The sequence below is a fragment of the Phalaenopsis equestris genome, unplaced genomic scaffold (genome assembly GCF_001263595.1).
Source record: "Phalaenopsis equestris unplaced genomic scaffold, ASM126359v1 Scaffold000517, whole genome shotgun sequence".
In the NCBI taxonomy this organism is placed as follows: Eukaryota; Viridiplantae; Streptophyta; class Magnoliopsida; order Asparagales; family Orchidaceae; genus Phalaenopsis; species Phalaenopsis equestris.
In genome coordinates, this window is record NW_018164957.1 from 1,432,779 (window position 1) to 1,456,815 (window position 24,037).

The 24,037-nt window shown below is 35.2% G+C and overlaps 2 protein-coding genes across 3 annotated transcripts in view; both read left to right on the top strand.

Moving 5' to 3' along the window:
• The first annotated feature begins 541 nt into the window (after positions 1 to 541).
• Positions 542 to 18,848, top strand: LOC110028633 (putative casein kinase II subunit beta-4). Of its 2 annotated transcripts, none has more exons than XM_020730562.1 (5): positions 542 to 1,008; positions 1,228 to 1,440; positions 16,597 to 16,706; positions 16,780 to 16,945; positions 18,523 to 18,848. In XM_020730562.1, exons 1-5 carry the CDS (start codon positions 777 to 779, stop codon positions 18,651 to 18,653), a joined length of 852 nt encoding a protein of 283 aa, XP_020586221.1. In that variant the 5' UTR covers positions 542 to 776; the 3' UTR covers positions 18,654 to 18,848. The 2 variants fall into 2 exon arrangements, with proteins under 2 accessions (XP_020586221.1, XP_020586222.1); XM_020730563.1 differs by having other exon boundaries at positions 16,780 to 16,942.
• An 865-nt stretch (positions 18,849 to 19,713) lies between these two features.
• LOC110028613 (nuclear transcription factor Y subunit C-4-like) overlaps positions 19,714 to 24,037 on the top strand; it is a 4,825-nt gene continuing 501 nt past the window's right edge. The window contains exons 1-2 of the mRNA XM_020730530.1: positions 19,714 to 19,821; positions 23,497 to 24,014. Of these exons, the coding sequence (XP_020586189.1) occupies positions 23,511 to 24,014 (504 nt within the window). The 5' untranslated portion in view covers positions 19,714 to 19,821; positions 23,497 to 23,510. The remainder of the gene's footprint in view (positions 19,822 to 23,496; positions 24,015 to 24,037) is intronic.

Genomic DNA, 24,037 nt, shown 5'->3' on the forward strand with positions numbered 1-24,037 from the left:
AAGACATTTTAGTTGTTGTAGAGTTTACCTCATTTAATTAGTGGCTTACTATGTCATAGTTATTTTAGCCTCACCATTTATTTACTAAAACTTATTTATGGCCACTATCAAAATTTGATTCGGAATGCCTATCAAATTGGGAATTGACAGCGAATTATAAAGTGCACATAAATTATGACGAAATGAACTTTTGTATCTAATAATAACAAAGTTAAGGAGCTTATTATAAATTTGCTATTAACGCAGGTAGTGTAACTCCACCCACCTTCACCCGGCGGAAAGCTATATAAAACGAATGTTGCGCCCTGAAGTCTGAACCCTATGACGGGTCCGCCCCTCGTTCCCCGCAAGACCAGTAGCTCGAGGTCCTGCAAAATATCCTCCAAGGGCTGAGAGAGAGGCAGGCGTCGCCAGCCCTTCAATCATTGCCTAAATTTGGAAACCTTTGCCTTCTATCGACCCCAGTTTCCTCCACAATCCAAATCCCGGAGCGGATCCTTCTTTTTTGGCTGACGTCGCCAGCCCTTCAATCATTGCCTAAATTTGGAAACCTTTGCCTTCTATCGACCCCAGTTTCCTCCACAATCCAAATCCCGGAGCGGATCCTTCTTTTTTGCCGGAAGTTCTCAGGGCGAAAAAAAAGGAAGCCAACGTCAAATTAACCTCTGATTCTTGAGCGGAGAAGTCTAGGGTTTGGTGCGGAGCTATATCCTTTTCGGCATGCCGTGGTGCGTCGATTGACGGTGGAATTTTCGGAGGATCGAGAGGAGGTAGTGATGTATAGGGATCGAGGATTGGGAGGAGGCATGAACGCGGCCAAGGCTGAAATTGGCAGCCTTGATCGGAAACGGATCAACGACGCGCTAGACAAGCACCTGGAGAAATCTTCGCCGTCGACATCTCGGGGGATTAACGGCAAAAAGAAGGAGCGGCTATCGGTGGCCTCGACTTCAGCTGGGAAGCATCATGATCACCCCGGCGGCCTCACCAAAAACAAATGCTCCGATGGTGAGCCTTTTTTTTTTATTTTTTTTCATATCCGGTGTTGTTTTGATCTCCACCTTTTTTTTCTGGCTACTCCTGATACGTTTGTATGTGGCTGTGAAAAAAGCTTTTCATTATTATAGAACGATTTTCCGTTCTTTGTTGCTTCATCGCATGCACAAACTACTGTTATTTTGCTTGCTTACACTTGTTTTTGTCCCCTTTAAATTTAACATTTTTCAGAAGAATCCGATAGCGAAGAATCTGATGTTAGCGGTTCGGATGGAGATGACACTTCATGGATTGCATGGTTCTGTAGCCTGAAAGGCAACGAATTCTTCTGTGAAGTGGATGATGAATATATACAAGATGATTTCAACCTCTGCGGGTTAAGCAGCCAAGTCCCATATTATGATTACGCCCTTGATCTGATTTTGGATGTTGAATCTTCTCATGGTGAGAATGTAAATTTGTTTTCAAAATTAATTTCTTATTACTGGTGTGCTTCCTTTAAATTAATGTTCATGCCTTCAAAGTGCTAGATGAACATTGATTTGTCATAAATGTACAGAATATTTACATGATTGCACCAAATTACATGTGGTATTTCTTGAAGTAATGGAATGTTCTCTTAAGAAAAATGTTCATAAGAATTGGCTTTGGGTGTGTTAAGTAACATAATTAATATTGAGGATTTACATTTTTAAGTTTCAATGGAGGAACTTATTGCAGCACTTTTATGCAGTGTAATGTTCATCATAATCCTTCTCTTCTATTTCCTCCTCCTCATCAATAGCCTCAATACAATTACTTGTGGTAGTCTTATGGATCATCCATCGCTATTCATTCCTATACATGGTTTGTTAAATTTATTCCATACAAAAATTTTCTCAACTTTTAGCCTTGCTACCTTTGGGTTATCTTTTCCCTTTTTATTCATTCTATATCTACACTAATGAGCATGGCTTTATGTTTTATTTTTCATGCCCAAACCACCAGTCTTTTTTCCACAACTTTTCACAATAGGTTTTACTCTTATTGTCTTTTTATTAACTATTTCTCACTCAATTCTACCCAATATTTACACACATCAATTTTAGCATTTTTATATTTGCCACACTCAACTTGGTTAAGAATAGTTTATTTCTTTCTAAATACTTGGATCCATACATCACAGTCAAATCTAACTAAAATTTATAAATTTACCCATAGCTTTTATTTTTTAAATTCTCTTATCACATTTTACTCTCTGTACATTTGTCCATCTTGGCGATCCAACCTAAACTCAAATGTTATACCTCATAGATTTCTCCATTTTTACAAGGAACTTATTAAAGAAGGAGATCCAAATGTTGTTATAGATATAAATAATGTGACCTATCTGTGAGTTAGGTTTCAACATTGCTGATTCAAAAAGTGATCATAACATAATATAAATGGGGGTCAGTAACATGGTTGAGTTGATTACTAGATCTTTTTATCGACCCCAACTTGCACAAAATCTATTGGATGAAACATGAAACATTGGTTTCATTGTATTTTGATCATAAACAACTATATTATTCTATCAGATGTTTAAAAACATTTAAAATATAATTGCATGAATAATAGTTCATATGCATTATGCATTTAAGACAATTCATCAACCCACATTGCCTCCACCACTTATCGAGTCCTTTTCATATTATTTTTTAATCTCATCGTCTTATTAAAATGTCCCAAATTTACATTATTTGATTGGATTTCTTATATTGCTTGATACCCAATTTTCATGTCTAATGCTTCATGAGCATCTTATAATGACTTTTCACCCTTTTCTTACACATTTAAGTGATATAAGTGATTGGGAACCAACAATATTTTATGCTTATCTCTCTTAAATCTTAAATCAACTTGATGCAATATGTTAATGCAGCACTAATTCAGGTGGGATACAATTTCAATAGTGTTAGCAAAGGCACTCGCTTAGGCACCTGTGTGAGGTGAGGTGGATGAGGCAAGACAAGGTTGTAATGGCAAGCATCATTACTTGAAACATGAAAATATGCTAAATGCATTACTACAAATCAAATTTATATAACTCAACCCTCATTGATGTTTCAGTTTCTTTAATTATCACGTTTTAAAAAGTCACGAAGAGCTCCTTTTTAGGAATCTTATTGATTTATTGCATTTTTTTGCTTGTTCGATGGAACAAGCGATAAGCTTTTGTTATACACTTGAGTATCATTGCTAAGGGGTTGCTTTGGTGAGCGCCTTGGTGTAAGGTGCTACGTGATGAGGTGTTCACCTTTTTAATGAATTTTTTAACTGTTATTTAAAAGCATACATAACCATAATATGTGGAAAAGGATTCAAGTAGCCGGCCCCATGTTGTGGGATTAAGGCTTTTTTGTTGTTTTTGTTGTTGTAAAAGTATACATAACCATAATATGTGAATCAGAATCTATGTTAAAATAATAAATTTGATAAAATATTTAGGAACTCTAAAAGTCTCTTCTAGATAAATATTCTATCATAAAAAAAAATACATGATATAGTTTTTGTGAAGTAAAATGAAGCTCTTAAGCTTGTTATGAGATGTCAAATGTCATTGATCAAATTTTTCTTGATGACATTGATGATTGTAATGTGTGATTTATCGGAGATTTGAGTGCTAATTTTTCAACTGTTGAAGATATATTAGCGTTTGATTATAAAAATTTTGCATGGGTTGGGATGTAGAAATAGAATAAGGATTTAGTGGAAAAAACAATGCTTATTAAGAACACCAGTGAAATTATTGTGAGGGCATCACCTTTAACAGCACTTATTTTATAGTAGTAATATTATAGTGAGCTCATGAAAGGGTTTTCAAATCTAGTGAAATAATTTAAAATGTTATTTCAAAAGGCATATTGATATTGCTTGTCTAGATTGCTCCTAAGATGATCATGGTTTTCTTAGAAGTGGTCTTGATTTTAACCTGTATTCTTGATTTATAACGGTGTAATTCCCAATTATTAATTATTCCATTTGTATATAATAAGGAACCCTCGATTAAGGAGGTCACTTAGGCTCAATTATTTAGGCTTGAATATGATTAAGGGGTGAATGGTTACAGTAATGAAGACAAACCCGATCATGATCTTGTGGTTTGTAATCTTGCTGCATCAACAAATCCAATCCATCACTGTAGGACTTCGAGCCATAACAACCAAGAAGTCTGTTTAACAGTTGTTGGTTGCATTTTCTCAGGTTTATTGGGTAGACAAGGGTGGCTGTTTGTGTGAAAGGCGTCATTCATGATTGAATTTTACTTAATTACTAGAAGAGGGCTTATGGTATCAACAGGAAAAGTTAAGAACGAGATTGTACCATCCCATTTTATTAAAATGAATCATTGGTCTATTATCCTTCCGATTTTCAAGAATACTAATATTATACTAGTGTAATATGTTTTCTAAATCCTACTAGATGAATAGCTTAGCTTCACTAACCTCTTCATCTGATAGTGAGCAAATGTATTTTTTATTATGAACATGAAATTTACTAGCAAGTACACCAGAGAATTGTTAAAATAAATTGACAATCCATTTTCAGATGGCTTTATAAGTTGAAACTTCACAAAGACTTAAGAATAAGAATGTTTCATTATAATTTAAAGGTACATGCATTCCTTAGCTTTGCTCGACTATCATTTATCAGCATGATTTTTTGTAATTTATTAGTTAAATAAAAACCTCAATGAGAAATCATGCATCATTCAAATTTTAATGTAACAAACATCTAAATTATTAGAAAAACTCCATTGAGAAGAACTGCACAATATTTTTGTTTATCTTGTGATATTATACCGAATAGGTGATTGAGTAGTTTGACCAAGAGGAACGCTTACATTGATGAAATGCATTGAGAAATACTAAAAGCTGCACATGAAAATGAGTTTTTGGAGGCTAACTTGTATTGTGATTTCTCCGAACAGGCATAGTTACATGTATGTACTGATACATGAGTAAATTTTATCAATTCAATCATATAACAAAAAATGCCAAACTTTACGTAGCCTTATAGCATTATAATTTACTAAGCGACGTCAATTTTTAACATGCACTAATAAATACATTCATAACAAATATTTGCTTTTAAGAATAATTTGAATTTTTGATTTAATGCCAAACTTTACATAGATCTTAAAAGATTGCCGAACTTTCACCTTTTTAAAATGAAATATATGAAGTAACATCAATTTTAAAATGTACTGATGAACATATTCATAGTAAATATTTGCTTTTAGAAATAATTTATAATTTTGATTTGATGCATTAATGCGTGATACTCAATTGTATAACAAAAGCTTATTGCTTGTTTCATCGAACAAGCAAAAAAATGCAATAAATCAATAAGATTCCTAAAAGGGAGCTCTTGACAATTTAAAACACGATAATTATAGAAATTGAAACATCAATGAGGATTGAGTTGATAAACTTGATTTGTAGTAATGCATTTAGCAAATGAAAGATTATAAATCTCTTTAAGTAGATGGCTGTGGGCTTTGGCATCAAGCTTTGGGAGAGGAAATCAAGAAGCTCTTTGATGTTAGAGAGGTGTATTAGCAATACTTATTACAGGAGAGGTGATGTGCACCAGCTAGGTGAGTGGGATTGTGGCCGACATTGAATTTTCATGAATGGGAGCTTTGTGCAAGGAGAGGGTTATCTGGGGAAGTCGTTTGTGAGTTCACACTTGAAATGAACCATGCAAGGGAGATAGATTATAACACTGATTACAAAGAGGTTGGGAATTTTAGCTGTTGTTGCGAGTTATGGTGATAAAGTCTGAAGTTAATAGATATAGGTATGCAATTATATTGAACTATTGGGGAAATCATGAAAAATTGCAATTTCAATATTGTTTACCATGACTTTGTTCAAGAGAATGCCTATGCTCATAGATGACCACAACTCTTGATTTTTCCAATCAAAATGTAGTCTTTTTGAGCCAGTGATGCGTTCAAACATTCACCTCTTGGAAGCTTATGCAGTAAAGACTAAAAGCACAATGAAATAATTGAGTCTAAACACTGTGTAATTCATCCTCACCATTTAACTCATATTTTAATATTCTTTTTAGACACTTGTTAGCGTCATTTAGCATTCAAAAGAATTTTATCAATGATACAAGTCGGTTGTATCTATGAATCAAGGCATTGATATACTCCATGATTGTTCCTTCTTTAAAATCCTTTTTTGCAATTGACGTTATGCAGTGAAGACCAAAAGCACAATGAAATAATTCAGTCTAAACACAGTGTAATTCATCCTAATCATCCAACTCATGTTTTAATAATCTTATTAGACACTTGTTGGCATCATGTAGCATTCAAAAGAATTATATCAATGATACAAGATGGTTGTATATATGAATCACGGCACTGATATACTCCATGATTGACTCTTTAAAATCTTTTTTTGGAATTGACGTTCTTGATTAGATGATTTTCAAAACTTTAGGCTAAAACTGAAATATTTGAATTAAATTGAGCCAAGCAGTAAAAAAATAAAACAATTAATATAATATGTGTTTCTCTTTCACTATCTTATGTATGCACAAATAGTACACTATTAGATACATTTGCACCTAGTTATCTTTAAGGAATACATAGTGCACCTTATTATGCTATGTACTATATAGTTTGCTCTATCGTGTGTACCTTGTTCTTTGTTTGTTTAAAATTCCCACATCCAAGATGTAATTCAGTCTAAACACAGTGTACCTTGTTCTTTGTTTGATTATGTAGAAGAGATTTTTTTTCTTTGTTTGTTTAAAATTCCCATATCCAAGAACCACTATATAGTTTGCTCTATCGTGTGTACCTTGTTCTCTCTCTCTCTCTTCATAAATATATATATATATATATATAGACAAATTAGGATTATGTAGAAGATATTTTTTTTCTTTGTTTGTTTAAAATTCCCACATCCAAGAACCACGTAATGTTGAACACCAATCCCACAAATGGTCCACCAGCATCATAGAATACGAATAACTAAATAACAAACAATTGAAGGCCCAATAATACCCTAAAAATTGGAGCAACATGACATAATCTCACTACAAAACATAAACTCCACCAATAGAACAAAAAAATACTCCTTTAACCTAAATTCCAAAACAAAAGCTCCAACGTGGCCCCAACAACAAAGAGGAAGTTCCAACACTAAACTGCAAAATAGCCTAGAAAAATGCTATGTACCGTTTTGCATTTAATTTCCATTGACAAACACATAGATATGACAAATAGACACTTCAGCCGCCGACACCCTTGATTGTAGTGGAGTTACCCCAAACCGCAATAGGAAAATAAATAATATTACTAAAAGCAAATAAACGGTTACAACCAACACACTTGAAAGGAAAAATACAACACACAGAACATGCAAACTCCCGTTAGGTCGACTCCAAGTTGATGGTGGTGACAGTTAGAGGGACTAGGTGAGGTGGCAGAAATGTAAGGAAGGGGGTTTTCGGGCTATGGTAGAGGAGCGACAATGATTGTGGGTATTTGGAATGGTCAGCGGGAAAGCAACAAGGGGGAGGCTTTGAGGGGATCACAACATGCTAGAATGAGGGAAACAGGTGGCCGAGTGGCTGAAACAACCGAAAACAACTTGGAATAGCTGTTTCCGTGTGGCAGTGAAAGCGCTGAACTAGGTGATGATCAAAAGAGGAACTCTCGTGGGTTGCGGCAGCGAAAAAGATGGCGGGACGGCGAGGAGCCGTAGGGAGACAACAACAAGGTTGTTATCGGGGTAGCTTGCAATGATGGGGAATGCGAGGTAGCTAAGCATGAGGATGCAGAGGTGTTGGGGAAAGATAAGCACCACTTGAAGACCAAGATATAGCCGAAACACCACTTAGAAATCATGATACAATCCTCGAAGGGAAGAAGAGACACCAGATGCTGTCTCCGTACAAAGCATGCGAAAAACTACTAATCCAAACCTTGATACATACATACATATGTAGGAAGGACTAAAAAGAAACGAAGGATAATAGGAAAAAAAGAATAAAAAAGGAAAACATGATTGTTTCGGCGGCTTGACTCCCAGCTCCTGCTATATATTTTCCCGCGATATTATAGCAGTTACATTATTGCGAGAAAATTGTGCGAGAAGAAGCTCCCGCATCAATCTCCCAGGGTTGGGGAAGCTTCAAGTTCATTCGCCAAAGCTTCTGGCTCCTCAACAGAGATATTGTAATCCTCTGTTACGTCTATTAAGTAGGCGTTATTGTTCGAAAACACATTCTTGTAACATGTATCCGTTCTTTTTTGAGACAATCTGAACTGACACTGTAGATAGACGAGTATTTCCACGAATCAGGTATCGAGTCATCCCATTTGTAAACTGCTTCTTTCACTCCTCGTACTCAACGGAATGTTGCTAATAATCCAATATGTGAGGAGAAATCAACTCTGGGGTTAAATATGTGACTGGTTGCACCCCTCTCACCAGCAACTACTCCTAGGATCTAAATCTCATTGAAAAATTTTCTTCACCATCAAACTCCTAATACATTTTTCATAGTTGGCGTTCATTCCTCATGTCTGGACATCCACTGATGGGTAATATGTTAAAGTTAATCTAATATTTGAATAACTCCATATAATCTTTCAGACATGACCCAAACGAACCTCATTTTTGATGTGCTGGGGCAACTCAAGAATTAGTCTACAGATCTGAATGGTTGAATTTCTCGTATCTGGGGTTACCATGCCTTTGGTTTCAGTTCCTTGAACACAAGATTGCCTTGGACGCTCACCGTGAAGGCGGTTGGAGTCTCTTCCATGGGCTCAACTAGAACTATGTGTCTCTTTTCCTCCTCAACTAGAAGTTGATCCTCCTTTGGGTTCTCACCATCTTCAATGTGTACAATGTCATTGCCCAAATTTTCGAGAACGCCCCGCTCAGTGAAATAAATCATCCCTCTAGTTGTGCAATATGATTCAACATGCCTAAATTCGTGGTTCTTGTAACACTTCCTGACTGTGACAGATTTAGGGATGCTAATTGTTTCCACCTGTTCGCCACTCTGAATCAGTTTTTCCTCTGACGAGGTCGTCTTTGGTGTTCTCCTGAGTGTACTCTAGCTTTAAGATCATGAAGAACTTTGTTTGTAAGATGCGGTTGTCACTCGTTGATTTCATCTGTCCACTTTTGAAGCTAGAGTCTGAATTTTTAGTCTGTAGTAAGCTGGTAGGAACCGACGCTGTATCCCCCGCTTCATCTTCAGATTCTTCATATGTTGGCTCTTCTCTCGACCTCCTCTGATACTGGATTTCAAATAATATTACTAAAAGCAAATAAACGGTTACGGCCAACTCACTTGAAAAGGGAAGATACAACGCACACGAAATGCAAACTCGCTTTAGGGCGACCCCCGGGTGATGTTGGTGACGGTTTGAGGACTGGGTGAGGTGGCGACAAGGTAAGGAAGAGGGTTGGGCTGTGGTAGAGGAGCGACAACGATTATGGGTTCGCTGAAATGGTCGGGCAACAATGGATGGCAGTCCAAACAGCGGCTGTTTGCTGTTTGGGGCGGCTGGATGGCTGAAAAGCAGCAAGGGGGAGGCGTTGCGGCGATGACAACAAGCTGAAATGAAGGAAACAGCTTGTCGGGTGGCTGGAACAACATAAGACAGTCTGGAATGGTTCTCTGGGCGGCGGCAGTGAGTGGGAGTGGCGGCGGCAGCAACAACGACGATGAAGGCGTGAGACTATGAGACATCCGAAGAAGAACCTTCCAGGGGTTGCGATAGCAAAAATGATGGCAGGACGGCGAGGAGTTGTAGGGGAGAGCAACATGACTATTGTCAGGGCGGCCTGCAGCGATGAGGAAAGCGAGGCAACGAAGCAGAGGGGATGCGGGGGAGTTGGGAAAATATAAAACACCACATGGAGACCAAGATACATCATACATTCGAAGAACCACCTGGAAATCAAGATACAACCCTTGAATGAAAGAAGAGATGCTGACGACTGTGTCGGTACAAAGCATACGAAAAACTACTAATCTAAACCCTAATACACACATATGGGGAAGAACTAAAATGGAACGGAGGATAAAGAAAGAAAGAATAACAAAAGAAAACCGGATTATTTCGGTGGGCGACTCCCGTCTCCCGTTGTATGTTTTCCGGCAGTACAATAACAACTACAGTATTGCAATAAAACTGTGTTGGAAAAGTTCTCACATCACTTGACTCCTCTTTCTTTTCTCTCATCTGCCTCCTTGCTTCCTACCATCACTATTACTATGTTTTCTTTTTCTTCACCATTGATCACTGCCTTGCCATCCCTGTCTACTTCGTCTCCTGTCTTGGTCTTTCTACCTATTCCATCTCGGTGGCTTTCATCATTCTCCCTTCTACTTTGGACCACATTCATCTTTTCCTTTCCCCATTAAACCCGCTTTTACTTTATCCATTTTGCTTCATCTCCCAATTAATCATTTCCTTTTTCCTGTTTATTCCTTGCCCTCCATTTTTTCTCAATTGTTGAAATCTTTCCTCGAGTGCTGCTGCCACAAAACAAAGTTTGTTTTCCAGTTCAATATCTAAAAATCATTGGTATCATCAGTCTTAATTTGCTATATCTCTACGATTGTGCATTGTATCTTCTAAACCCAAATTTCAACGTAGGGTGATCCAGATCAAGGATTGAATCCTTGTTTTCCCTGATTCATCCCAGATAGCAATCCAACCTAAATAAGATTTGAATCGTTTTTAAATTTGTGTGTACCTGCATTGAACCTCTAATTGACAAGACAAACAAGAATAATGGAGTTAAAAACATGGATACGTACACAGTTTTGGGATTAATGGGTAATGTTAGTAAAGCACAATAACTTAGATGGTAGCTCCTAGCTCCTGGAGCTTTCAAAACTTTTGATGGTTTTTGCAGGAAGTTAAAGTTACCACCTCTCAAAAAGTAACGAGCCTTTTATTTTTCTTTGTAATGAAAATTATTTAGAGACTTTTGGTTGTTTTCTAGCGGACCAATTTATCATAAGTTTTCTCAGCAACAGTCATTTGAGCCATATTTTTTTGTGAAGATCTTCATATCTATTCATTTATTTAACTGTTTTTTTCTTTTATTTATGTTCTGTCATGACAGTTGTATGCTACAATAGTCCGATTGAACTTGCAAGTTTATTTAGCTGTTTTCTCTATATCATTTCTTAAATTTTCTTATGAGTTGTTTCTCTTCCTGGTAAAACCTTTTCAGTATTTTCTTTGATGGTTAATCTACAGTTTAAAATTTTAATACTATTTAAAAGGGGGTTAGGCAGCTTGAACAATTATGTCAGTGCCCCAACGTTTAGTTAAAATAATGTTTCAAAATCAAACAATCTACCAGAGTCTAATAGAAAATTTATTGCATGTTGGTACCGACAAGTTGAGAAATATAAAAATAACTAAAATAAAGTTGATCTGGATGGCATTGATATTAGTTTCTATATGGCTACAATATCAGCTGAAATGCTGTCCAAATAGATCTAAAACACCCTTTATAAGACCAAAGGTGCCATCAAGGAGTCAAAGCCTAAAAGTTCTTTGAGTGAATGGAGATTGAGGCGATGTGTTTTTCTTTTCTAAACTATACATTTTATGAAGTGCTTTGGATTAAACGTTAATTAGACTTATTTTTACATCAGTTAAAAAGTTTTGAACCATATAAACTATTCTTTACAAGATGTAAGTACGACCATAAGCTAATATCATATAAAACTCCTGTCAAACTGCTTTTATATATATATATACAATAAAACTGACGATTGGTACTGTATAGAGTAGTTATAGATAAATAAATTCTTTCATATATTTTTAATAAATGAGAATAAGTTGATTTCGAAATTCTTTATTGTCAACTTAAGTAAATGAGAATAAGAGTTTGTTTGGGGCAGCTGCAGCTTATCCAGATAAGCAGCTTATCCTTATAAGCTATTGATCAGTTGTTGGTTCTGATAAGCTGGTTAGTTATTTGGGGCAGTGAAAACAGCTGATTTGCAGTTGTTTGTGGATAAATAACCATTATGTCCCTGTTAAGTAATGTTGTTTTCTTCTAATATTTTTCAATGAATAATTTGTATGCTAACCCAAATAAAATAAAAACAGACATTCCAAATAAAAATGGTTTCATAGAGTCAAACGAACATTGAGCCAAAAATAAAAAAGACAACATAGGGATTAAAATGTAAGTGAAATTTAACTTAAATCATACAAAATTTTGCCTTGCGAACCCCTATTCTCCGTTACAAACCTTCCCTCAAGCGAAGAAAGAAAGGCTCGCACGGGTTTTTTGAAAAATAATTGAAGTTAAAATATAAGCTTTGCTGCATTCTTTACCAGGGATTGCTCTCTGGAGCATTTCATCAATCAGTACCAGCAAATTTGGATCATTTAACAACACATGGGGGAACAAAACGGATTCTGTAAAATAATGAAGGGATGCTTTTGCTCGTTCAAAAGGAAAAAAATGGCAATCGTAGGTGAATTCAAAGTTTCACCTTTACTGTCGAGCTCTCGTCATGACTTTCAGTTTTTAACTCTTCTTTGTCTTCGCCGTCATCATCTCCACCATTGGTGCAAGAATGAAACTGAGCACTGGGCACTTAGCTTAAATCCGCAAGTCTCGCAACTTCCATTTCGTCACTAGCCGTTGGTGTCATCGATGCTTCGCTGCGAGAGGGGAATTTAGGTAATCTTTGGTAGCGATCGAAGCGACCAGAGGAGAGGATCGGCACGGGATGAGGGGTGCGCGAGAGGGCACGGGGGTTAGAGGCGTAAAGCCTCTTCTCCGAACGCTGGCCATCGGGTCGAACCCACAGCCTGCGTTTATTACAAAATGAAAATGACGTATCGCGAAACACACTGAAGACGGGGAAAACAAACGCCATGGTGGCGTTTTCAAAATCCAGACGCGGCGAATAAGCTGCACCAAACGTAGCCTAAGTTGACAACACGTCGAAGCAAATAGGATAACATGATAGGAATGATATTCTATGATAGTGTTTAATTATTAATCACTCGACACTTTAGAATATAAAAAAAAATGGACCAGGAAATATGCTGGAGGAAAGTTTACTGGTTGAATCGCCTCATGCTGATCTCTGTGATAAAAAGGAGAAAGATCAGAATAAATGAAGAAAAACTAGTATAAAATACAACAACAAAAGATGTTTAAATTCATGTACTAAAACTGTGGCAGTCGATTATCAATGGGCTGCTCATCATGTATGAAACAAAAAACAGCTTTACGTAATAATAATAATAATAAAATTCACTTGAGATTACAAAGGTTTTTTTCAGAGGCGATTGAACTAATCTGACTGTCAAGGCCACTCAACTTGCTTATATTTTAAATTGAATTTCTCAGGAAAGCATAATACTCCCAGGCTGTGCCTTACATTGCCAGATTGCATTAGGCATTTAGTTGCTAATTTCTCAATTAACATACTTTAAACTTCAATCTCTTAGAAACTAGCAATGGAATGTGATGGTGATCCTGAAGAAGTTTTGTGCCTTTGTTTGCGGCGATAAATTTGATTTATAGTCCCTTTCCATGTGCTGTAGAACTAATTGTGGCATATCAGAGTTTATTTACTTGTGGAGTGGACGAGGCTTTGGAATTCTTTGTGCATAGATTTTTCCCTTGTATTAAAGAAGTAAACACAATGTTTTGTTTCCATTGTCACTTTTACCACATTTCTACTGTAACCTAACGAACTCTTTGTCTCTACTGAGTTTGAATGCATGTTAACTTAGTTCTTAGATTTGATGGATCTATGACTCTTTGATGTAGGCACTATGAAGAACATTAAGATTATGTGCAACCTAAGGTGTAGATGGCCTGCCATTACTAGCTGTTGGCAAGTCTACATTATTTTCTGTTCTTAATAGACGCCAACATGAAACTTATGTGATGTGAATGCCCAATAATCATTTCTTGCGCCCTTCATATTGTTATTGACTATTATCATAATCTCACAAATCATTTGCTCAATATTTCTTAGTTGTATAATTAGGAGAAATATGCTAACAATTCTGGGTTATTATCAATTCATATATTCTTGTGAATTTGGGAGCATATGCTAAGTCAAAAGAATTGTCGAACCTCATTATTATGTTTTTTAAAGTTGTATTTCATTTGAAAGAACCATTTTTAACTCATATGATAAGAAGAAGATTGCTAAATATAGCTCTTTTATAGTATCTTTGTGTGTGGCTTCTTGAGATACTGAAAGTATAGTTTGATCTCAATAGATATCAGGTGTGAATAGGATGGTGCCATCCGGTCTGTCTTTTTATTTGCACCAGAACAGCACAATTTTTTTTTCCATTTCAAAATAAGTAGGATTTATTCTTTCATTGAACTTTTTTTGTGATATTAATACATTGAAAATTGTTAACAAGTAGGATTTTTTCTCCTGTTGGTTCAGTATTGATTTTGTTTTGTCCAAACTATATATATATGAAAAGTACAAGGGCTGATTTTATTGAAATAGAAAAGGATACATAAAGGTTGTATGAGAAGAGTCCAAAGAGACACCCTACCCATACTATACAATTACATAAAAACTCCAACAAAAGGTACGGATAGACTCAAAAAAATAAAAATAAATAATAAATTTAAAACATGCAGAAAACAGTAGTTAGAGACGAGCCAGTTTAGTCCTGTCTCTTCCTCTAGTTTTAGAAGCGGAATCAGATAACAAGCTTTGAAGTGTCGTGCCATTGTCAGGAGTCACCAAAGTATCATCCATTAAGTTTCCAAGCTGGAATGAGCCCCCAGGCTTCTTCTTACGCCTAGAAGTGTAAACCTGTCATTCTTCATCTGAAGATTGGTTCATATGATTCTCAATTTGATTTGATATTTAAACCGCAGTAGGAGGAAAGACAGTCATTGCCACCGCGATAAGTTCCAGTATATGTAAAGTGTGAATTGTTACCTCTGCACTCGATGCTTCCTGAGTAGGAGCTGCGGGACTATGTTGATTTTCAGTTCGAACATTATCCATTGTAGTATGGTCAGGAGAAGGGATCTCAGGGGCAGACACCAACTTCTGTCTTGTGGTGTTTCCCTCCTCAGGTTGGCTGTCATCAGGTTTGCTGTCTTCAGGTTTTCTGGGAGCGCGTTCAGGCACATAAAGTGTACTAAAAGTGTGTTCCTGCTTTTGACTATTGACACTGTGGGTGCAATTTGAAATATTTCTTCTGCAGGTGTCCAAACATCTTGCAGTGCTTGCAGTAGTATCGTTTTTGTTCCATAATGATTTTTTGCCAATAACCATTGTGAGCAGATCCAAGCCAGACTTCTTCTACATCCGGTACTATAATATCTCGTTTAATCAAAATCTTTGAAATAGAGGGTCTTGAGAAATGAACTGTGAAATGAACTGTAGGAACTGTAGGTAAATCTACCTGCAAATGTTTTCCAAGTATAGTCCCAATTGCATATAAGATAGGTAGATCAAAGAAAAGAAACTTGAGTTCAGGTAATGAGAACCAGATAGGTGCAATTGGGGGTCCATTTGAGCAATTTCATATGTTTGCCCTCAATTGTGTTGAATTTCTTTGAGGAAATCCTCATGTAATCATCTTCTGTGCTCAGCTGTATCATAATATGTCTTCCATCGAAATGACCCATCTGTCAATCCCCAACCAGTTTGAAATCTTCAAAAACCTTTCTGATCTTCATCTTCGGGCAACCTAAGAGTTGAAATTTTAGCGTCAGAGAAGAAAATTGCTGGTTTGCCCGCCTTTTTCTCTACTTTTTTTATGAGATTGCAATCTTCATTTCCTGCAACAGAATCATGGTAACTCTGCGGGAATACCGCACTATCTGCGAGGTGAAAAGGGAGAAATGTTATATATATATATATATATATATATATATATATATATATTAATGCCAACCAGATCCTTCGCTTTTAACATAATTCTGAATCTACAGGAGAATGCATGTGCTTTATAAGGTTCTGCTTCCATATAATGCTTTTCCTGTGATTTGTTCTGCTTGTAATTTTTTTTGGGCTCATTATGCAGCTTATTTATTTGCACTATTTATAGTACACGTATATAGGTGTACTTTAGAGTTAATTACTTGATAGAGTTTATGGTGGAGTATTGGATAAGAATATGGTTGTGATTTTCCATCTAATGCCGTAATAATTGTTTTTACTCCTATCCATGTATAATATATGTATTTACGGGTTAACATAATCATAAATTTTTGGTATAGCTTTGGTTTTCTGGTTCATGCAATACCAAAATTTATGCGACTTGATGGAATCTTGTAGATTTTGATTTCATGAATTCAATTTTTTTTGGTTTTTGCTTTTGTAATGCAAAAACGTTTCATTCTTGTTCAGTACTTTAGTGCATGTTATAAACTGTTGGCCTATATTTTTTAAATGTGTAGCCATGTTAAAAGTTTAAGGAGATTTGGTTCAGAATGGGTCGAAATATTAACCGTTGGTTTCTGATGCCTTAAATATTGTTTCTCTTCTTAATTCTAGATGTTTAAAAGCCTGTAACCAATGACAGTTCTTTTATGTGCAATTTTTTAGGCGATATGTTCACTGAGGAACAACATGAGCTGGTTGAGTCTGCAGCAGAGATGCTGTATGGCCTGATCCATGCTCGCTACATTTTGACTGGTAAAGGAATGACTGCGATGGTGAGATCTCTTATTCCTTGAGCTTTTGTGCTGCATAAATGTTATACTTATTCTCTAAAATGAAATTCTACAGCTCGAGAAGTACAAGAACTATGATTTTGGAAGATGCCCAAGGGTTTATTGCTGTGGTCAACCCTGCCTTCCGGTTGGTCAATCAGACATCTCTCGATCGAGTACTGTGAAAATCTTTTGCCCCAAGTGTGAAGATGTTTATTACCCTAGAATCAAGAACCAAGGCAGTATCCTTTCTTCTTTAAAGCTTCGTCTACTTTGATAATTAAAATTTTATGAATTTTCTGTTGTGTTTTTTTTTTTTTCAGTTTATTTGTAGTCATTGATATCTAAGGCTGTATTTTGCAATGATTTTTGTTAACTATCTATGCATAGAAAAACTAACTTTTAGGTGTTTGGTTAGTGAACTGATTAATGAAATGCTTAGAGATGAGGATTATGGAAGAACCATGCATGCATACTTTTTAAAATGAAATTTTATTCAAAACTATATTGAATTTTTTAAAGATAAAAACTATACCTAATCTTTTTGTTATTTATCACAAGCATCTATGAAAATTGTTCAGAAAGGAAACTTGAGAGCCAAACAATCATTCCCTTGAAAATGAAATACATCACAATAAAAAATAGGAAGGTTTACATACATATGACTTAGATCCTATGTATTTGCATATCTGACAGCTAAACTTAAATTGTTACATATTTGTGTCTTTATATATGCATGACAAAGTATATTTCACTTTTTAGAAGTTAAAATAGTAGTATTTTTTATGTGATATGAAAGATTTGGGCGGTAGAAATGGAAAAAACAAACTTTAGGTGTTAGATATGTAAACACGCAGAAATTGGGTCGTATGTATGTAAACTCTCCTAAAAAATAGCACAACCTTAGACAATATTGTTGAACAATATCTGAATTTGAGCATGTTAGAAATGAGAATGTTACTGTAAATTTATGACAAAATTAGAACTAATAATTAAAAGCATGATTACCTTACAGGATTTGTTGGAGTGACATCTTTTGAATATATGATAATTTAAAAGAGACTGAAATATTTTGGTCATGTACAATATGGGGTAGAAAATATACCTATTAGTCAATGAGATACAAGTAGTGTTCGAAAAAATATGAAGATGAAAGGGCAGATCTATGTTAAATTAAATAGAAGTTATTCAAAATGATTTGCTAAAATAAGTTCAACAAATCTTGCAGCATGCAACTAAAATGAATGTTAAATGAAGATTTAAAAAGCTGACCCCAAATGGTTTGGCTAAGATAAATGAAGATAATGATATGGTTTTAAAAGGGAAACAATGTGACCATTCACTATGACAGGAATGAACTGCATTATTTTGGTAGTGTAAGAAATTAAAATCGATTATCTTTTCTCTTTCAATTTACAAGAACAGCCTTTTTTTTCCTCTAAAGAAATCAAGCTATATGGAGTTTTGAAGTTTGAACAAATACAGTAGATTCATTTCAGAGATTTTATACTTGGGATGGCATGAGAACTAAACGATTTTTTTTTTGCGCTGCCCAAAAGGATAAAATTTGAATTTTCTTTATTTTCCCAAGAAAAATTATTATGGGCATTTACATACATAACACACAATTCTTTTGTATTTACATATCTAACTCCTAAAAATTCATATTTCCATGCATATCACTTAAATCTTTAACATCACATCAAAAATACCACCATCACTATTCTTTTTTAAAGTCGCTTTCCCTCCTTGTTGAGTATCTTTTACTCGTATTTACGGTTAATGCTATCTGTTGAGAAAATTTCTTGACTATTTGTAGACATTGATGGAGCTTATTTTGGAACAACATTTCCTCATCTCTTTCTAATGTCGTACCCTCACCTGAAGCCCCAGAAGCCCACCCAGCGATACATTCCCCGAGTTTTCGGCTTCAAAATTCACAAGCCCTGATATAAGACTCAGGAAGCAAGGCCCCAGTTCTCCCAGAATGGAAAATCCGCCCTTTTTTTTAAACCCCTTTTTAATTCAACTTTTTAGCTATAGCATGAGGAATTCATCATCATGTTATTGTTTATTTTTAATTAGCTGTAGACAAGAAATGTGTGTAAAACCGCTGTGATTGATTATTAATTTGCTTGTGTCAAATTGATAATTTTGCTTTGCTGTTTTAGCTTTAAAGCTCTGCCTTTGTGTTGATTATATCTGCATTAATCTTGTAATATATTGACATCGGCTTCTGCATTTCCTTATTGTTTGAGAAATTGCGTTGAAATCATTCTTCATTATTATATAATGTCACATGATTTGATTGACCGCAGCTTTCGGTATAATTCTGTTTGAGTCATGGAGTGGCATGTGGAGGTTATTTCTTCTTCGGATAAGGAGATTTTAGGTGTAAGTTGGAGTATATTTATGGGTATGTATGATCCAATCGTACTAAATTAGAAATTAGGAAGATTTACATACATGCCACTTATTTCCTATGTATTTTCATATCTGACACCCAAACTTCAATTTTTACATACATGCGACCTTACCTATGCATGAAAAAAAGTGTATTTCATTTTTTTAACCCTAAAATCATAATATTTTTACGTGTAATAAAAGATTTGGGAGGTATAAATGTAAAAAGTAATTGTTGTTAAATAAAGAAATACATAGGAATCTGGTGTTATGTAAGTAAATGCCCTTTGAAATTATTGCGGTGTAATGATGTATCATGGATATTTCCTTATTGGGCTTATTGGTTTTGATTAAATATTGAGGTTAATTGTTAATATTATTGGTGTAATGTTGTATTATAAATACTCTCACCCCCCCATCCTTTTGTGCCAAATCACTTATTTCCTCATTCTTCTCACCACCACTCAAGTCTTCTTCAGTCTTCCATTTTACAAACATATATTAAAAAAATCTCAAACCCTCACTATCAGCACAAGCTATCTCTCAATTAAGATAAGGTTGGCTTATTTCACCCTCAATCTTATCCTCTCTCCCTCCCTCTCTCCCTCAACACCTCTTTTATTGCCTTTCTCAGCAAACTTAATACACCACCAAGTGATCTCTACACTTGAGTCTTTTTCTGCTTACAACAATATCAAAAAGAGTTTCAATTCAGGTAAGGAGTTTCATTATTCATGCTCAAAGTTACAAATGCCAATTATTTTTCCACTGTTCTTTTCAGAAACTTGAAGAATATCAAAGTAGGCAAAGTTGAAATGAGTTTTAAGTAGTTTTAAAAGGCTTAAATATTTTTATGAAATTTTTCTTAATTTTTCTTCAAGGAGAGTAATCATTTCCGCTCCACATTGATTATATATATATATATATATAAGCACGTAAGCATCTTAATAGATATTGATACCTTAAAACGTTGGAGGGTGCACAAATTGAATAATTTTGGGATTAATGTATTCACATAAGCAAAAAGTGTATGACATATTGGGGCACCTAAAAGTATCAGAAGAGACATGTGCCGTCTTATGTCTTTTGTTATTCGGCTCTAGGATATACATGTATGTACACACATACAAATATGAAACTCAACAATATAACAATCTAAGGGTGAAAAAATTCTTTTACATTTAATTATCTAAAATTTGTTTCAAATTTTTAGAGTGCATGTTGTTGAAGGGCTTAAGAATTTTTTCCCCATAATTTCTTTGGATTTTTTTTATTTTTATTCTTATTGCCAAATGCTTTACCCTTGTTTATTTTTTCAATGTAGTTTTTTACTTACAAGAAATGTATAGAGATTGATTGGTTGCATGAAAACTTGTATAAAAATAATGTATACTATGTAAACTCAACTTTCTTTACTTAATTTTGAAGTGAAATTTGTGAACTTGAAATATTTTTGGTAGAAGAGCCCAACAAATAAAATGGTAGACCAACACCACATTTGCTAATTTATAATATTCAAGTTAGAATTTTGATGACTTGAGACCCCTTATATTTGTGTTAATGTTTGGTATTTTTTCGTTATGAATAAATGTAAACAAATTTTCCACGCTTACGTCTTACGAGTTTACATGAGATTTTGTAGATATATTTGGACAAAGCATATTATAATTTAGAGTAGTTCTGGTGAAAAGAAAGAGAATTTTAAAATATTTCAATTTAAACAATAGTTTATTTTATCTTTTAGATGTGGGTTGCTAAGATTTTCCATCATCCCCATTCTTGATAACAACCTAGCAAGCACACCTATAGCTCGCATCTCCTTATGCATATTTATAGCCGTTCTAATTGTCGATGAGACAAACCCAATTTTACCAAGAACACTTGGAATTGATTTAAAATTGGCTAAAATAAAGTACTTAAAAAGAATAATAGAAAGCTCTAGAGTATCCAAAATTTCCAATTTTTTGGCACTTATAGTAAGGTAAATTTAAAGAGTATATGACCACTCAATTTTGAGTTCATTAAGGAACTAAACATTCCAAAAAAATATAAAATGATGAGTACTTACTAAAAATATCTAATAAAGTGTCCAAAAATTTTATAGAAATGACTAGAGTGCCCTCTTCATAGATCAATAAATATTTCATGTATGTGTGTGTGTTATATATATATATATATAATGAGGATGTCTAGATGAGAAAATTCATACAGTGAGTTTTAGAGCCTTGTTCTTCATTTAGAATTATAACCTACCTTTTTGTGAAACCATTTAAGTAGATTGAAGCCACTCTTAAAAATCGATGTGTCTTTTGGTATAACGGTGGAATTCATTAAAAACCCCAAAATTAAGTGTGCTCGTCCTTAAGCACTCCTAGGAAGTTATACCAATGAGGCAAAGTCGTGATGTCACTATGCCAAAGTGGACAATATCTTGATGGGTGAGAGTTCGGGCTATCACAAATTGTATGAAAGCATTATACTGGTCTAAAGACACGAACTAAGTGACATACAAAACAAAACGCTATGCCACCTCTTGAACCTCTTATAGGACAAAATGCTACATGTTGCAATCCACCTCTTGAATTTGTTGGTCCCTCCTCTAGAATCCTATATACTTGGTGGATGATTCTAGGTATAGATCACTGACGAGAATGTTAGGTATTTAAGTGAGGGTGATTGTGAAACCCTTTATGTAGATTGAATCTGAACTCTTAAACATCGAGACTCTTTTTGTGTAATGGTTGAATCTAATTAGAAACTCCAAAATTAAGTATGCTCATATTAGAGCAATCCTAAAGCGGGTGAACTTTTGGGAAGCTACACCAAATGGGGCAAAATCGTGAGTCCATTTGGCTAAAGTGGACAATATCTTGATGGGTGGTGTAACGGTGGAATTTCATCGAAACTTCAAAATTAAGCATGCTTATGTTGGATAATTTTTAGGATGGATGACCTCTTGGGAAGTTACACAGACGAGGCAAAAGCATGGGGTCATTTGGGCGCCGTAGCGAACAATATCTTGATGGGTGAGAGTTCGGGCTATCACAAATTGTATGAAAGCATTATACTGGTCTAAAGACACGAACTAAGTGACATACAAAACAAAACGCTATGCCACCTCTTGAACCTCTTATAGGACAAAATGCTACATGTTGCAATCCACCTCTTGAATTTGTTGGTCCCTCCTCTAGAATCCTATATACTTGGTGGATGATTCTAGGTATAGATCACTGACGAGAATGTTAGGTATTTAAGTGAGGGTGATTGTGAAACCCTTTATGTAGATTGAATCTGAACTCTTAAACATCGAGGCTCTTTTTGTGTAATGGTTGAATCTAATTAGAAACTCCAAAGTAAAGTATGCTCATATTAGAGCAATCCTAAAGCGGGTTCACTAGTTATCAACATCGAACAATTATCTTTCCAATTTCTCAATCTTATCCTCAATGAAAAGAACAAACATGTTGAATTCTCATTATTGCTAAACTTCCAACTTCCAATAGCTTGAAGCCACTAAAGACTGATGACACTTTATCACTATCAACCACCAACATAAAATTCTTCTCTTGTCAATCGTTGGAACCTCCATTATAGTATGAAAGTGAAAAAGCAAGCCTCCACCATCATGCTGTGTAATGTTTACAACATATCTCTTTATGCATTGATTTAATATTATTCACTTCAGATTATAAATTTATGTATGAGCTTCTCATAGACAATATTTTATGAGAGGATTTATATACATACCACATAACTCTTACATATTTATATATCTAAACTATAAATTTTAATATTAACTTACGTAAAATTTTAGGATCAATCACATCAAAATATATACATTACAAAATTTAATACTGATATATTCTTAGGTGATTTAAATATTTGAGTATTATATAAAATTAAATATTAAAGTTCATACATTAGCTATATAAATACATAAGTTTTATGTGATGCTATGTAAAGTTTATTTGTTGACAGAAATTTACAAACATACCCTACAACTCATATATTTACATTATCCAACATATAAACTTACATAATACTTAAAAAATCTAAAACATCATGTCAAAAATATCATCTACACTAATTTCCTTACCAAAAAAAACATATTTTTATACAATCTATACATTAGCTATATAAATACATAAGTTTTATGTGAAGCTTATGTAAAGTTTATTTATTGACAGAGAAATTTACAAACATTCCCTACAACTCATATATTTGCATTATCTAACATATAAAATTACATAATATTAAAAAAATCTAAAACATCATATCAAAAATATCATCTATACTAATTTCCTTACAAAAAAAAAAAAAACATATTTTTATACAATCATATAAAACAATCATCTCATTAATTTTCCCCTAAAACTCCAATTTTTTTCAGATATAAACCATCAAATGGAACAGAACCATCAAACAACTTCATCGTCATCACCACCGGAAGCATTCCCTCAACATCCCACCTTCCACCAACTGCTCCAACAACAGCACCAACAGCTCCACATGTTCTGGAACTACCAGCGCCACTCAATGGAGCGCACCGCCGATTTGAAGAACCACTTGCTCCCCCTCGCCCGCATAAAAAAAATCATGAGGGCCGACGAAGATGTCCGCATGATTTCAGCAGAAGCCCCCATACTGTTCGCGAAGGCCTGCGAGCTCTTCATCCTTGAACTCACCATTCGTTCGTGGATCCATGCGGAGGAGAATAAGCGCCGCACGCTGCAGAGGAACGACATCGCGGCGGCGATTACCCGCACGGAAGTGTTTGACTTTCTTGTGGATATTGTGTCGCGCGAGGAGATTAAGGAGATTGTGGTGACGGCGCCGCAGCAGAGGGGGGAGGGAGGGGCGGCGGGTGCGGGTGTGCCGTACTATTATTCGGCGGTGGAGGCGGCGGGGGTGGGGGGGGGGGGGGCGCCGGG

What these genes read in the sequence shown, in the direction of transcription:
- LOC110028633 (XM_020730562.1), top strand. Translation starts at nt 777, where the DNA reads ATGTATAGGGATCGAGGATTGGGAGGAGGCATGAACGCGGCCAAGGCT. An exon ending in CAAAAACAAATGCTCCGATG is followed by an intron (nt 1,009 to 1,227) that starts GTGAGCCTTTTT and finishes AACATTTTTCAG; the next exon opens with AAGAATCCGATAGCGAAGAA. An exon ending in GTAAAGGAATGACTGCGATG is followed by an intron (nt 16,707 to 16,779) that starts GTGAGATCTCTT and finishes GAAATTCTACAG; the next exon opens with CTCGAGAAGTACAAGAACTA.